Here is a 13,266-nt window from a genome sequence, read left to right on the forward strand (position 1 = left end):
ATACAGAGGGGAAAGACAAGCACAACACTGCAGCCATCCATGGAGCTCCCAGATAGTGTCAGGGCTCAAACTCAGGGCCCTCTATATGTGTATGCTCTGTCTAGTGAGTTATCTCCCAATCCCACTCATAAACTTTTTTTTTTTAGATATTATTATTTTTTTTTTAAGAAACTAGTCTCCAAGTTGGCACAACATGTAGGTAATTTCTTTACACTTGTCATTCTGTTATGGTGGTCAGCTCTCCCTTTCCCCAGCACAGACATTTGGGGTTCACCTCACATGCAGTGTTTCACTTCTATTCTTATTTTAGCCATGTGTGCCCAGGGCAGACCTTGGCCTCCCCTGCTCCCTGAGGAGGACTCCTAAGCCTTTCACTTTTGTCTTCTAACTTTATTGTCCTTCCTTTTTTTTTTTTTTTCCTGATTGTTTTCCTTTTCTCTCTTCCTTTTGGTATCCTTTGCCCTCTCTTGGCACTGCTTCATGTTGTTGGAAAACTCAGAGGGAGACATCCCTCTTCTCCTGGATCAGGGCCTAGCAGTCCCCCCACCCCCGTGCATGTCTGGCCCCTCTGAGTTACTGACCCTCTGGTGTGGCCTGTATTTCAGTACCTACAACTACCTGGGGAAAAAGACCAAACAGATGCTAGAGGCTTTCCAACAAAATGACTTCTCTTCAGCCCTGAACCATCAGGTAAACTTGTCTTCCCCTCCCACCAATCACAGCTTTTTTTCTTCCCTACTGGGAAATTTTTACTTTGTAAAAAGTAAAAATTCTGCCATACCTGCCCTCACTAGCATTACTTATTTCTTTCCTTTCTTCTGCTTTCTCCTTTTTCTCATGCACAACCCCGTGGAAGGCCCTCAGTAGTAGAGGTCTATTATTGCTGCTTCTTTTCTGCAAAGACCCATTTTATAAAGCCTGTGTCTATGAAAAGTATCTACTGTGCCAGGTGGAGGGGGGGGGTCTCAATTTATTCTTCAGTGACTGTCTTTCCCTTCTTGGACACATCTTCTGAAAACTAAGACTCCTGTAGACTTAAATTGTTATCAGGGTTTGGTAACACTGACACCAGATTTGTTTGTTGCTTTCTAGTTTCATATCCAGAGATTTATCAACTTCGTGGTCAAACTAGGTAAGTTGCCTGCTTTGTCTATAAAGGAAATCATTTTCACCAGCGGTTCAGCCAGGATATTTTTTAATACTCTGTTGCTGTTGGGGTGGAGGTGCAGTGGTCAAAAGTTAGACTTGCTTGTTGTTTGAGAGAATTGCTGAGCTGGAGCCCCAGCAATTCATGTGCTACAGTGATGCTCTAGTTCTCTTTCTCTTTTTTCTTCCTCTCATTAACAAATAGATAAACCTGGGAGTCAGGCGGTAGCACAGTGGGTTAAGTGCAGGTTGTGCAAAACGCAAGGACCTGCATAAGGATCCCGGTTCGAGCCCCTGTCTCCCCACCTGCAGGGGAGTCATTTCACAAGCAGTGAAGCAGGTCTGCAGGTGTCTATCTTTCTCTCCCCCTCTCTGTCTTCCCTTCCTCTCCAATTTTCTCTGTCCTATCCAACAACAACAGCATCAATAATAACTACAACAATAAAACAACAAGGGCAACAAAAGTGAATAAATAAATATTTTTAAAAATAAAAAAAACCAAAACAAATAGATAAACCTTAAAAATTAATTTGGGGGAGTTGAGCGGTTGTGCAGCAGGTTACGCACACATGGCGTGAAGCACAAGGATCCCGGTTTGAGCCCCCGGCTCCCCGCCTGCAGGGGAGTCGCTTTACAGGCAGTGAAGCAGGTCTGCAGGAGTCTGTCTTTCTCTCCCTCTCTGTCTTCCCCTCCTCTCTCCATTTCTCTCAGTATCCAACAACAACAGCAGCAATAATAACTACAAAAATTATGAAAAACAACAAGGGCAACAAAAGGGAAAATAAATAATAAAAAATAAATAAAAATTAATTTGGGCTGGAGAGAGAGTTCACTGGTAGGGTGCATGCCTTGCCATGCATATGGCCAGAAACACTTGGGAGGTACCATAGAAGGTGGTGTCTGTGTGTCTGTCTGTTTATGTCTTTCTCTATACAAAGCAGCCTGGGAGTTATGAACTCATACATGTTCAAGACTCCTAGCTCTGTAAAAATATTCAAGATAAATATTAACTTAGTGTTCTGTTACAAGAAGAGTTCTACTTCCAATACTGGCCTTCAAGGTCAGCTGTCTAAAATGGAGACATAACCCTAGCTGGAAAGATTCCGGCTTCCTTCTCTGACTTTCTCCACCTCAGCTCTTAGTTCATCCTCCTTCACCAACCTCCACCCCACACAGACATCATTTTATATTCTTTTTCTCCTTCACCTCTAGAACTTCTCCCTTCTACCACTTGTGACTCATTTCAGCCCAAGAGCTAGGAGGAAGTCATTCTGAAAATCCTACTACATTGTAAATGACAGGAGTATTTGCAGTTTAAGTACAGTAGAGTTTTGACACAACGCTTACATAGATGGAAGTCTAACTTAATTGTTGAGGAGGATACAGTGAATTTGAGTAGACAATGCTCTCCAAAGTCTCCTAAATTTTACCCCATGACAAGTGGCAAAAGCCACTATCTATTCAGCATTTGTAAGAGAATGAATGGCCCCTCCTGAAAACCAAGGTCAAATCCAAGAGAAGTTGTAAGTCTACTTTTGGCAGCCCTTTCACCTCCCTGGCAGGGACCTGTCTGCTTCACCCTAGCAACTCCCCTGAGCTGTTATGTATTATATCACTCACTCTTGTATTATATTACTCATTCTGAGGCAATGGAGCCCTAGGTCTCTTAATCTATTGTGTGCAACCAGTACAGTCATTTATGGATTATTATTCCTTGATTCTAAATAGTACTTTTCACAAAACTGGAATTGATGTGATAAATTTATGTTTCCAGTATGTATTAAATATCTACTTGGATACATAAGTACTCAAATATTAGTAAACTTTTTTTTTTTCCCAGAGCCCTCTTATCCTCTTCTTCCTATCACTTCTCCTCCTCTGGGAGGGCAAGATACTTCTCTGAACTATCTTTTCATTTCCTAAACCTCTCTAATTTTTTTCCCTTTATTGGGGGATTAATGTTTTACATTCAACAGTAAATATAATAGTTTGTACACGCATAACATTTCTCAGTTTTCCACATAACAATACAAGCTAGTAAACTTTTAAAGCAGGCAAGATAGCTCACCTGGGAAGGTGCCTAAACTTTATCATACACATGACTTGTTCAAGCCCAGCCCCCCACCACACTGGAGGGAGCCCCAGTGCTGTGATGTTTGTCTCTCTCTGTCTCCGTCTGTCTCTCCCTCTGAAAAAGTTGACCTGAAGCAGTGAAGCCCTAATGATGTCAAAAATCAATTAGTTAATTTAAAGATAAAGCTTTTTTAAAAAGCTGAATTGAGGTAAAGCTTACACATTTGTGTACACACAGATACTAGCTATAAAATGGAAACAGTTTTGCAAAATAAAGCTCTAAGATAGTATCTGAAAGGATTTCCTTTTTTGCTGGAATATTTGTTATCTATAAAAACATACTTTTCAATAGCTCATTCCAGACTTCCTTGGGGACTGGGGTTTTCATAGTTTCATCAAAGTGACTAATTTTAATGAACTTGCAGCCATCAGCTACCTAATTCACCAATCTTAGTAAGCCTAGAAGTGCCATTTTGCAGTCATCAAACTATTATATCTAATTGGTCATGCTCGTGTTTTCCTCCTTAATGTCCCATTGTTACTATAACTATGTTAACTTAGCAAGAGAAAATTACTTTTTATTTTTTATATCCAAAAGACAATAGCCAGTTAAAAAAGCAAGTAACTTTTTGTTCAGGATAATTTCATTAGATCTATTTTCAAAATCACTAATTCTACCTTGAGCTATATGTTTTTTTTAAATAATTTTAGGGGGTGGGGCGGTGGCACAGTGGGTTAAGTGCATGTGGCGCAAAGCACAGGGACTGGCGTAAGGATCCCGGTTCGAGCCCCCAGCTCCCCACCTGCAGGGGAGTCGCGTCACAAGCGGTGAAGCAGGTCTGCAGGTGTCTATCTTTCTCTCCACCTCTCTGTCTTCCCCTCCTCTCTCTGTTTCTCTCTATCCTATCCAACAACAAACAACATCAACAATGGCAATAATAATAACCACAACGAGGCTATAACAACAAGGGCAACAAAATGGGGGGAAAAATGGCCTCCAGGAGTGGTGGATTCATGGTGCAGGCACCGAGTCCAGCAATAACCCTGGCGGGAAAAAAAAAAAAGGAAATAATAATAATAATAATTTTTAAATGTTTTAATTATCTTTATTTATTTGATAGAGACAGTCAGAAATTGAGAGGGAAGGGGGAAATAGAGAGACAGAGAGACACCTGCAGCACTGCTTCACCGCTTGTGAAGCTTTTCTTCTGCAAGTGGGGACTGGGGGCTTGAACCTGGATCCTTGTGCATTGTAACAGGCCACCACCTGGCCCCGAGCTATATGTTTTACTACTTGTTTACACTGAATAGTTTTCGTTTTAGGTTATTTACATCCTATTTGGTGGGTAGGGAATCAAAGCCTCGTGCATGCAAAGGTGAACGCACTACTTGATCCTGAATATAGATGGTTTCCATTTCTGATATTTTCCCACCCCACCACCACTTGATCCTCCTTCTTCCTGACATGTTTGATGTCCTGGTCTTGCTTTTAAGGTTGACTTTGAGTACTTATTTTTTAAAATGCAGGGTCGTACACTTGCATTATATCACCACTGAGCAGCCTCCTCATGCTGTTTGTATTCCTTATTGTTTTAACAAGAGGGGAGAAAGGAGGAGAGAGGGAAAGAGATGGGGAGGTGAAAAACGAAGAGACATCTCAACACTCGTCAACTAATCCTGGTACTCCTGTGTAGAACTCAGGACTCAGGCTTTGCATGTGGTAAAGTGCACAGCCTACTGGGTGAGCTATCTCCCACCCTCTTTATTTTGGAAACTTCCAGCATTTCTGTGTTTAAAGAAGGAAGTACTTCCTATTCTATTCAATCTACCATACTGACTAGAACCATTCCTAGGTTTTATCTCTGCCTTTTCTGTCCTCTCATAGTAATCACGGTAAGAAAACGATCTCTTCTCTGGGGTGTTTGTAGTAACGTGGACAGTTCCAGCAATGTCTCGTTTATGTTCCCTTTCTAGGTTTTGGAGTGTCGCAGACTAAAGCCATCATGTCTCTAGTCTCTGGGATTCCAATGGGCCCACCCCGGCTCCCACTGCAGAAGGCTTCTAGGGAGTTTACTGACAATGCAAAAGCTAAACTCAAGAGCCTGGACTTTCTTCCTTTTGCTGACTTGAACAGTGGAAACCTGGAAGCCTGTGACTAGAACCCTTAGTCTTTGTATCAAATCGGAATGTGTACAGTTAGACACAATCCACCTCAAATAGTGAATTTCTCAAGGACCTTTTAAATGAACTAAATTTTTCCTAACAAATGAAATTTCATGTCAATCTATAAGTTCCTAAATGACTACTATGCTCCTAAAATCATTTTATTATATGTAGGGACCAAAAATTGAAAAAGCAATCATGAACCTTGAACCATACAACATTTCGCAGAAATTTTATGGATCAGTTTTGATTTCTTGGATGATTTTTTTTTCCAAGAAGGAATTCTAATTGGTTCCTTTCGCCTGCCTTTCAGAGATCCTATTATTCTATTCTGGTGCTTAGTCCTATTTAAAAGTTATAATTTTAAGCTATCATAATGTAATTTCATTTTAATAAATACTCATATGAAATCTAGGACATTTACTGCAGGTTAACTTTCATGTCAAATTACAACATGAGTTGAATGACTCCATTGTGAACATTCGCCCATTCACTTGCTTAGTCTAACTCTAGAATGTCTGCTTTCAGATTAATTGTGACATCATCATTTTCCCCAGAAACATAGGGTGAAATGAAGTTTTGCTTCCTTTCCTTTAATTAAACAGCACACCTGTATGGTTTTCTCTAACAAAGAAAAAAATCCTTTCCTAAAGATGAAGTTGAGTCTCCATCTCTTGCCACTTGTAGAACCTGTCAAAACTCAGAACAACAACAAAAAACTCTGTTCTGAGTAATACAAACCTTCTTCTTGAGTGTCTTCCCACAGCACCCTGAGTTATTAAAAGCAAAGATCCACTTCCTGCGGAGAGCCCAGGGACTGTTTACTTTCACATTTTCAAGCAGTCACTTTTTTTCAGTGATGAATTTGGAGAGGACCTTGAAATCTCACATTAGGTTTCTTCAAATACTGTCTTTGCTTTTCTTCTTCTCCTTCTCCTTCTCCTCCTTCTCCTTCTCCTTCTCCTTCTCCTTCTCTTTCCCCTTCCCCTTCCCCTTCCCCTTCCCCTTCCCCTTCCCCTTCCCCTTCTCCTCCTCCTCCTCCTCCTCCTCCTCCTCCTCCGCCTTCGCCTTCTCCTTCTCCTCCTCCTCCTCCTCCTCCTCCTCCTCCTTCTCCTTCTCCTCCTCCTTCTCCTCCTTCTCCTTCTCCTTCTTCTTCTTCTCCTCCTCCTCCTCCTCCCCTCCTCCTCCTTCTCCTCCTCCTCCCCTCCCCCGTCCCCCTCCTCCCCTCCCCCTCCTCCCCCTCCCCCTCCTCCTCCTGTCTTTATCAGTAGACTTTTGATATTTTATTTTCCTTTTTTGGCAATCCCTGGGTTTTCAATGCTCCAGGTCAAATTTTTCAAATGAAGGGAGGCGGGGGCAGGGAGAGACACTAACTAACCTCATGTTACTGAAGTTTTTCTCGCCTGTGATAGGGTTTAGCCAAGTGTGCTATCCAAATAAGGTATTTTGCCAGCCTGTCACTGGCTATATAACCCCTTCTCCAACATCTGGTGTATATTTCCTAGGAACAAAATGTAGTCATCAACCTTTAGAGATTTTTTTTTAATTATTTATATTTATTTATTTTCCCTTTTGCTGCCCTTGTTTTTCATTGTTGTTGTAGTTATTATTGTTATTGATGCCGTTGTTGTTAGATAGGACAGAGAGAAAGGGAGAGAGGGGAAGACAGAGAGGGAGAAAGACACCTGAAGACTTGCTTCACCACCTGTGAAGCGACCTCCCCTGCAGGTGGGGAGTTGGGGGCTCAAACCGAGATCCTTGCGCCAGTCCTGGCACTTTGCGCAACATGCACTTAACCCACTGCGCTACCACCCGACTCCCCCTTTAGTAATTTTTAACCTACTTTCCCAGTCTACCTAAGATTTTGTTTTTGTTTCTTCTCCAGTGTTTACTTATAGAATAGTATTCAAAATTCTAATTTTGCTACCTTTTATATTTTAAAATAAACTTTTCAATACAAGAATTTGGAACTATAAGTGGATACAGTAATCTTAGTTATCCCTCTTTCAAACTGGCTAGTTAAGGTGTTTAACTTTTTTTTGTTCTTGTTTTTTTCTTAGTTGCCAGGGTTTGCTGGGACTTGGTGTCTGCATGAGAAATCCAGCATTCCTAATGACTTTATATTTTTTCTTAGAGACAAAGAGATATTAAGGGGGTGGGGTGGATACCTGCATCACTGCTCCACTGCTCATGAAGCTTCTCCTCCTGCAATGAGAATGGGAGTGGGGAACTTGAACTTGGGTAATGTGTACACTTTACAAGGTCCCCTTAAGATGTGTGTGATATGTATGTGTGTTTACTTACTTTTTTTTAATACACACACACCACAACTTTTTTTTAAAAAATTATTTATTAATGAGAAAGATAGGAGGAGAGAGAGAACCAGACATCATGTGCTATCCAATAATAAATAAATATCTTTAGAACAAAAGACTGTGGGCATGGGTATATAGCATAATATTTATGCAAACAGACTCTCATGCCTGAGGCTCCATCAAGTTCCAGGTTCAATCCCCCACACCACCATAAGCCAGAGCTGAGCAGTGCTCTGGTTAAAAAAAAAAAAAAAAAGTACATGTGCTGCTGGGGATTAAACTTGGGACCTCTTGCTTGAGAATCCAATGCTTTATCCACTGCGCCACCTCCCAGAACACTACTTATTTTTATGATAGAAAGTGTTGGGCTAGCTTTGCTGGCGGGAGAGAGAGACAACCAGGGGCTCATGGCTGAGTGGTATACAGTTCAGTCTTTATTCATGTGGAACGCAGTGCAGTCTAAGCTATCTCTAATCACAATCCTGTCCTTATATATCCTGAGGTGCCCCAACCAGCGGGGCGGTGAACAGGGGCTAGGAACCTAAAAGACCTGGAATGACAGGGACAAGAGACACGAAAGAACAACAGCAAGACAAGTTTCTGATCAAGCTGCAAAATTTTATTGTGTTCACAGGCATTATAAGGCTTGGGGAAAGGAGGGGGGAAGTGCTGGAGGAGGAGGAGGGGGAGCAATCTTCAAAGTGGAATGTTCCTTGCAACATACAATGGCCGAAACCATGTTTGCTACCACAACTATGTGTTGTGTCACTATTTCTGATAAATGGTCTACCTGAGGGGAAATGGCCTGCCCAGGGAGGAAAATGAAACTTGTCTCAAGGGCTTCCATTGTTTCAAAGCTTATCATCTATGAAGCAGAGAAATGGTTCCTGGCATCTCATCCCTTCGTTATAATTTAACTTGAGGCATGAAATCGGGGGTGAGGAGCAGAGACCTTAACAGCAGGTTTGGTGGGCATAACCAGAGGGGAGAGTATTGACCCGATTCCTCCCGTGGGGTGAGTGCAAAACCAATCTTCCCACATCTTATAAGGCTCTCGGTGTCTTTTTGGGGAGGGGAGGCAGAGCCACAGTTTCCAGGGAAACAATTTTTTGTTGCTGACACCAACCTCCATGCAAATCAGGTTTGCTTCATGGGGGACTCAGAGGCAGACTATAGGATCCTCCCCCTGCAGTGCCTTGCCTTGCACCCCTTACTGGTGTCCTTGCCCTGCCAAGGTTGGATGTCTCGATGCATAATTCTGAGTTTTATGCCATCCGAAAGGGAGGTCTGTCATCCTCAGGTTCAGCCAAGCCTCTGTCAGCCAAATCAAGTCTGTGATAATGTATTTGCAAAGGTTTTGATGCCAAGGAGTCAATCTGTTGTTTTATAAAATCAGTAATCTTATTAAAAATAAAAGGTCCTAAGGTAATCATTAACAAAAGACTAATCAAGGGTCCCATAAGGGGCTCTGTAGTGACTCAAGACTATTTGTGGTGGAGTCTATAACCTGTTGTAATTTGTCAGAAAATTCATGGGCAGAATATATAGAGTGTCCTAGCATGCCACCAGCAAGTCTTTTTTTTTTTTTAATTTTTTTTTATTAAAGAAAGGATTAATTAACAAAACCATAGGGTAGGAGGGGTACAACTCCCTCCTACCCTATGGTTTTGTTAATTAATCCTTTCTTTAATAAAAAAAAATTAAAAAAAAAAAAGGAGGGGTACAACTCCACACAATTCCCACCACCCAATCTCCATATCCCACCCCCTCCCCCGATAGCTTTCCCATTCTCTATCCCTCTGGGAGCATGGACCCAGGGTCATTGAGGGTTGCAGAAGGTAGAAGGTCTGGCTTCTGTAATTGCTTCCTCGCTGAACATGGGCGTTGACTGGTCGGTCCATACTCCCAGTCTGCCTCTCTCTTTCCCTAGTAGGATGGGTCTCTGGGGAAGCTGAGCTCCAGGACACATTGGTGGTGTCTTCAATCCAGGGAAGTCTGGCCGGCATCCTGATGACACCTGGAACCTGGTGACTGAAAAGAGAGTTAACATACAAAGCCAAACAAATTGTTGAGCAATCATGGACCCAAAGCTTGGAAAAGTGGAGAGGAAGTATTAGGGAGGTACTCACTGCAAACTCTAGTATACTTCTGCTTTCTTACTTTGGTGCCATACTCCAAACTCAGTCATTTCTGCTTTGCGTTTCTACTTCTTTTTTTTTTTTTTTACATGCATAACGTTCCCCAGATTCCCATTTAGCAATACAACCCCCACTATTTCATTCATCATTTTTCATGGACCTGTATTCTACCCACCCACCCACCCACCCCAGAGTCTTTTACTTTGGTGTAATACTCCAATTCCATTTCAGGTTCGACTTGTGTTTTCTTTTCTAATCTTGTTTTTCAACTTCGGCCTGAGAGTGAGATCATCCCATATTCATCCTTCTGTTTCTGACTTATTTCACTCAACATGATTTTTTCAAGGTCCATCCAAGATAGGCTGAAAACGGTGAAGTCACCATTTTTTACAGCTGAGTAGTATTCCATTGTGTATATATACCACAACTTGCTCAGCCACTCATCTGTTGTTGGACACCTGGGTTGTTTCCAGGTTTTGGCTATTACAAATTGTGCTGCCAAGAACATATGTGTACACAGATCTTTTTGGATGGATGTGTTGGGTTCCTTAGGATATATCCCCAGGAGGGGAATTGCAGGGTCATAGGGTAGGTCCATTTCTAGCCTTCTGAGAGTTCTCCAGACTGTTCTCCACAGAGGTTGGACCAATTGACATTCCCACCAGCAGTGCAGGAGGGTTCCTTTGACCCCACACCCTCTCCAGCATTTGCTGCTGTTACCTTTTCTGATGTGTGACATTCTCACAGGAGTGAAGTGATATCTCATTGTTGTCTTGATTTGCATTTCTCTGACAATCAGAGACTTGGAGCATTTTTTCATGTGTTTCTCGGCCTTTTGGAACTCTTCTGTGGTGAATATTCTGTCCAATTCCTCCCCCCATTTTTGGATGGGGTTATTTGTTGTCTTGTTGTTGAGTCTGGTAAGCTCTTTATATATGTTGGCTATTAAACTCTTATCTGATGTATGGCATGTAAAGATCTTCTCCCATTCTGTGAGGGGTCTCTTGATTTGGGTAGTGGTTTCTTTTGCTGTGAAGAAGCTTTTTAATTTGATGTAGTCCCATAGGTTTATACTTGCCTTAGTCTTCCTTGTAATTGGATTCGTTTCATTGAAAATGTCTTTAAAATTTATGCGGAAAAAAGTTCTTCCAATATTTTCCTCTAAGTATCTGATAGTTTCTGGTCTAACATCCAAGTCCTTGATCCACTTGGAATTTACTTTTGTATTTGGTGAAATACAGTGATTCAGCTTCATTCTTCTGCATGTTTCAACCCATTGTTTCCAACACCATTTATTGAAGAGACTCTGCTTTCCCCATGTAATAGTCTGGGCCCCTTTGTCAAAGATTAGATGTCCATAGGTGTGGGGCCTCATTTCTGGGCTATCAATTCTATTCCACTGGTCAGTGTGTCTGTTCATGTTCCAGTACCAAGCAGTTTTGATGACAATGGCCCTATAGTATAGTTTGAGATCTGGCAGTGTGATGCCTCCGGTTCTGTTCTTTTTTCTCAAGATTGTTTTGGCAATTCTAGGTCTTTTCTGGTTCCAGATAAACATTTGTAGCATTTGTTCTATTCTCCTAAAAAATGTGCTTGGGATCTTGATGGGGATAGCATTAAATTTGTAGATGGCTCTGGGTAATATATTCATTTTGATGATGTTAATTCTTCCAACCCATGAGCATGGAATATCTTTCCACTTCTTTGTGTCTTTTTCAATTTCTTTGAGTAGTGACTCATAATTTTCAGTATACAAGTCTTTCACTTCTTTGGTTAGGTTTATTCCTAGATATTTTATTGTTTTTGTTGCTATAGAAAAAGGAACTGATTTCTGGATTTCAATTTCTTCTAACTTAGTGTTTGCATAGAGGAATGCCACTGACTTTTGAATGTTAATTTTATAGCCTGACACATTACTGTATTGCCTGATGATTTCCAAAAGCTTCTTGCTAGATTCCTTAGGTTTTTCCATGTATACTATCATGTCATCTGCAAATAAGGAGAGTTTGACATCTTCTCTTCCAATCTGTATTCCTTTAATTCCTTGCTCCTGCCTGATTGCTATGGCAAGAACTTCCAACACTATGTTGAATAGTAATGGTGATAGTGGGCAGCCCTGTCTAGTACCTGATCTGAGGGGAAATGCTTCCAGTTTTTCACCATTGAGTATGATGTTGGCTGTAGGTTTGCTATATATAGACTCCACTATCTTCAGGAATTTTCCATCTATTCCTATTTTTTGTAGTGTTTTGATCATAAAGGGATGTTGTATTTTGTCAAAGGCTTTCTCTGCATCTATTGATATGACCATGTGGTTTTTGGTCTTGCTTTTGTTGATGTGGTGGATTACATTGATTGATTTACGTATATTAAACCAACCTTGCATGCCTGGGATAAACCCCACTTGGTCATGATGAACAATTTTTTTGATATATTGCTGTATCCGGTTGGCTAGAATTTTGTTCAATATTTTCGCATCTATGTTCATCAGAGATATTGGTCTGTAGTTTTCTTTTTTGGTTATGTCCCTGTCTGCTTTTGGTATCAGGGTGATGTTGGCTTCATAGAAGCTGGAAGGGAGTATTCCAGTGTCTTCAATCTTCTGGAAGACTTTTAAAAGTAGAGGTATTAGTTCTTCTTTGAAAGTTTTGTAGAATTCATTTGTAAAACCATCTGGTCCAGGACTTTTATTTTTGGGAAGATTTTTGATAACTGTTTCAATTTCATTAGCTGTGATGGGCCTGTTCATGTTATCCACTTCCTCTTTACTTAGTTTTGGAAGTTGGTAGGTATCTAGGAAATCATTCATTTCTTCCAGGTTCTCTAACTTGGTGGCATATAGTTGTTCATAGAAGCCTCACATGATATGTTGAATTTCTGCAGTGTCTGTTGTGATATCTCCTCTTTCATTTACTATCCGATTTATTTGGGTCTTCTCCCTTTTTTGTTTTGTGAGTCTGGCTAAAGGTTTGTCAATTTTGTTTACTCTTTCGAAGAACCAACATTTACTTTCATTGATCTTTTGTATGGTTTTCCTATTCTCAATGTTATTTATTTCTGCCCTAACTTTAGTAATTTCTGTCCTTCTGGTTGCTTTAGGGTTCCTTTGTTGTTCTTCTTCTAGGTCTTTAAGATGTGCAATCAGGCTGTTTATTTGTGCCTTTTCTTGTTTCCTAATGTGTGCTTGTATAGCTATGAACTTCCCTCTTAGGACTGCTTTAGCTGTGTCCCAAATATTTTGATAGCTTGTGTCTTCATTTTCATTGAACTCTCGAAACATTTTGATTTCTTCCTTGATTTCCTCTTTGACCCAGAAGTTGTTAAGAAGTGTACTGTTGAGCTTCCACATTTTGGCACTGTTACTAATCTTTTGTTGATTGTTAAGTGTTAGTTTCATTCCACTGTGGTCTGAGAAGATGCTTGGGATGATT

The 13,266-nt window shown here is 40.9% G+C and overlaps 1 protein-coding gene across 3 annotated transcripts in view; it reads left to right on the forward strand.

The window, feature by feature from the left end:
* The window catches only part of NPL (N-acetylneuraminate pyruvate lyase), a 42,356-nt gene extending 36,560 nt beyond the window's left edge, over nt 1-5,796 (forward strand). For 2 of the 3 annotated variants that reach the window (XM_060197804.1, XM_007525833.3), the window contains 3 exons: nt 606-690; nt 1,093-1,132; nt 5,194-5,796. In XM_060197804.1, the coding sequence (XP_060053787.1) occupies nt 606-690; nt 1,093-1,132; nt 5,194-5,378 (310 nt within the window). In that variant the 3' untranslated portion in view covers nt 5,379-5,796. The remainder of the gene's footprint in view (nt 1-605; nt 691-1,092; nt 1,133-5,193) is intronic. The other variant, XR_009551576.1, reaches the window with a different exon arrangement.
* Nucleotides 5,797-13,266: the final 7,470 nt, after the last annotated feature.

Source organism: Erinaceus europaeus, chromosome 9, assembly GCF_950295315.1.
Source record: "Erinaceus europaeus chromosome 9, mEriEur2.1, whole genome shotgun sequence".
Taxonomy (NCBI): Eukaryota; Metazoa; Chordata; class Mammalia; order Eulipotyphla; family Erinaceidae; genus Erinaceus; species Erinaceus europaeus.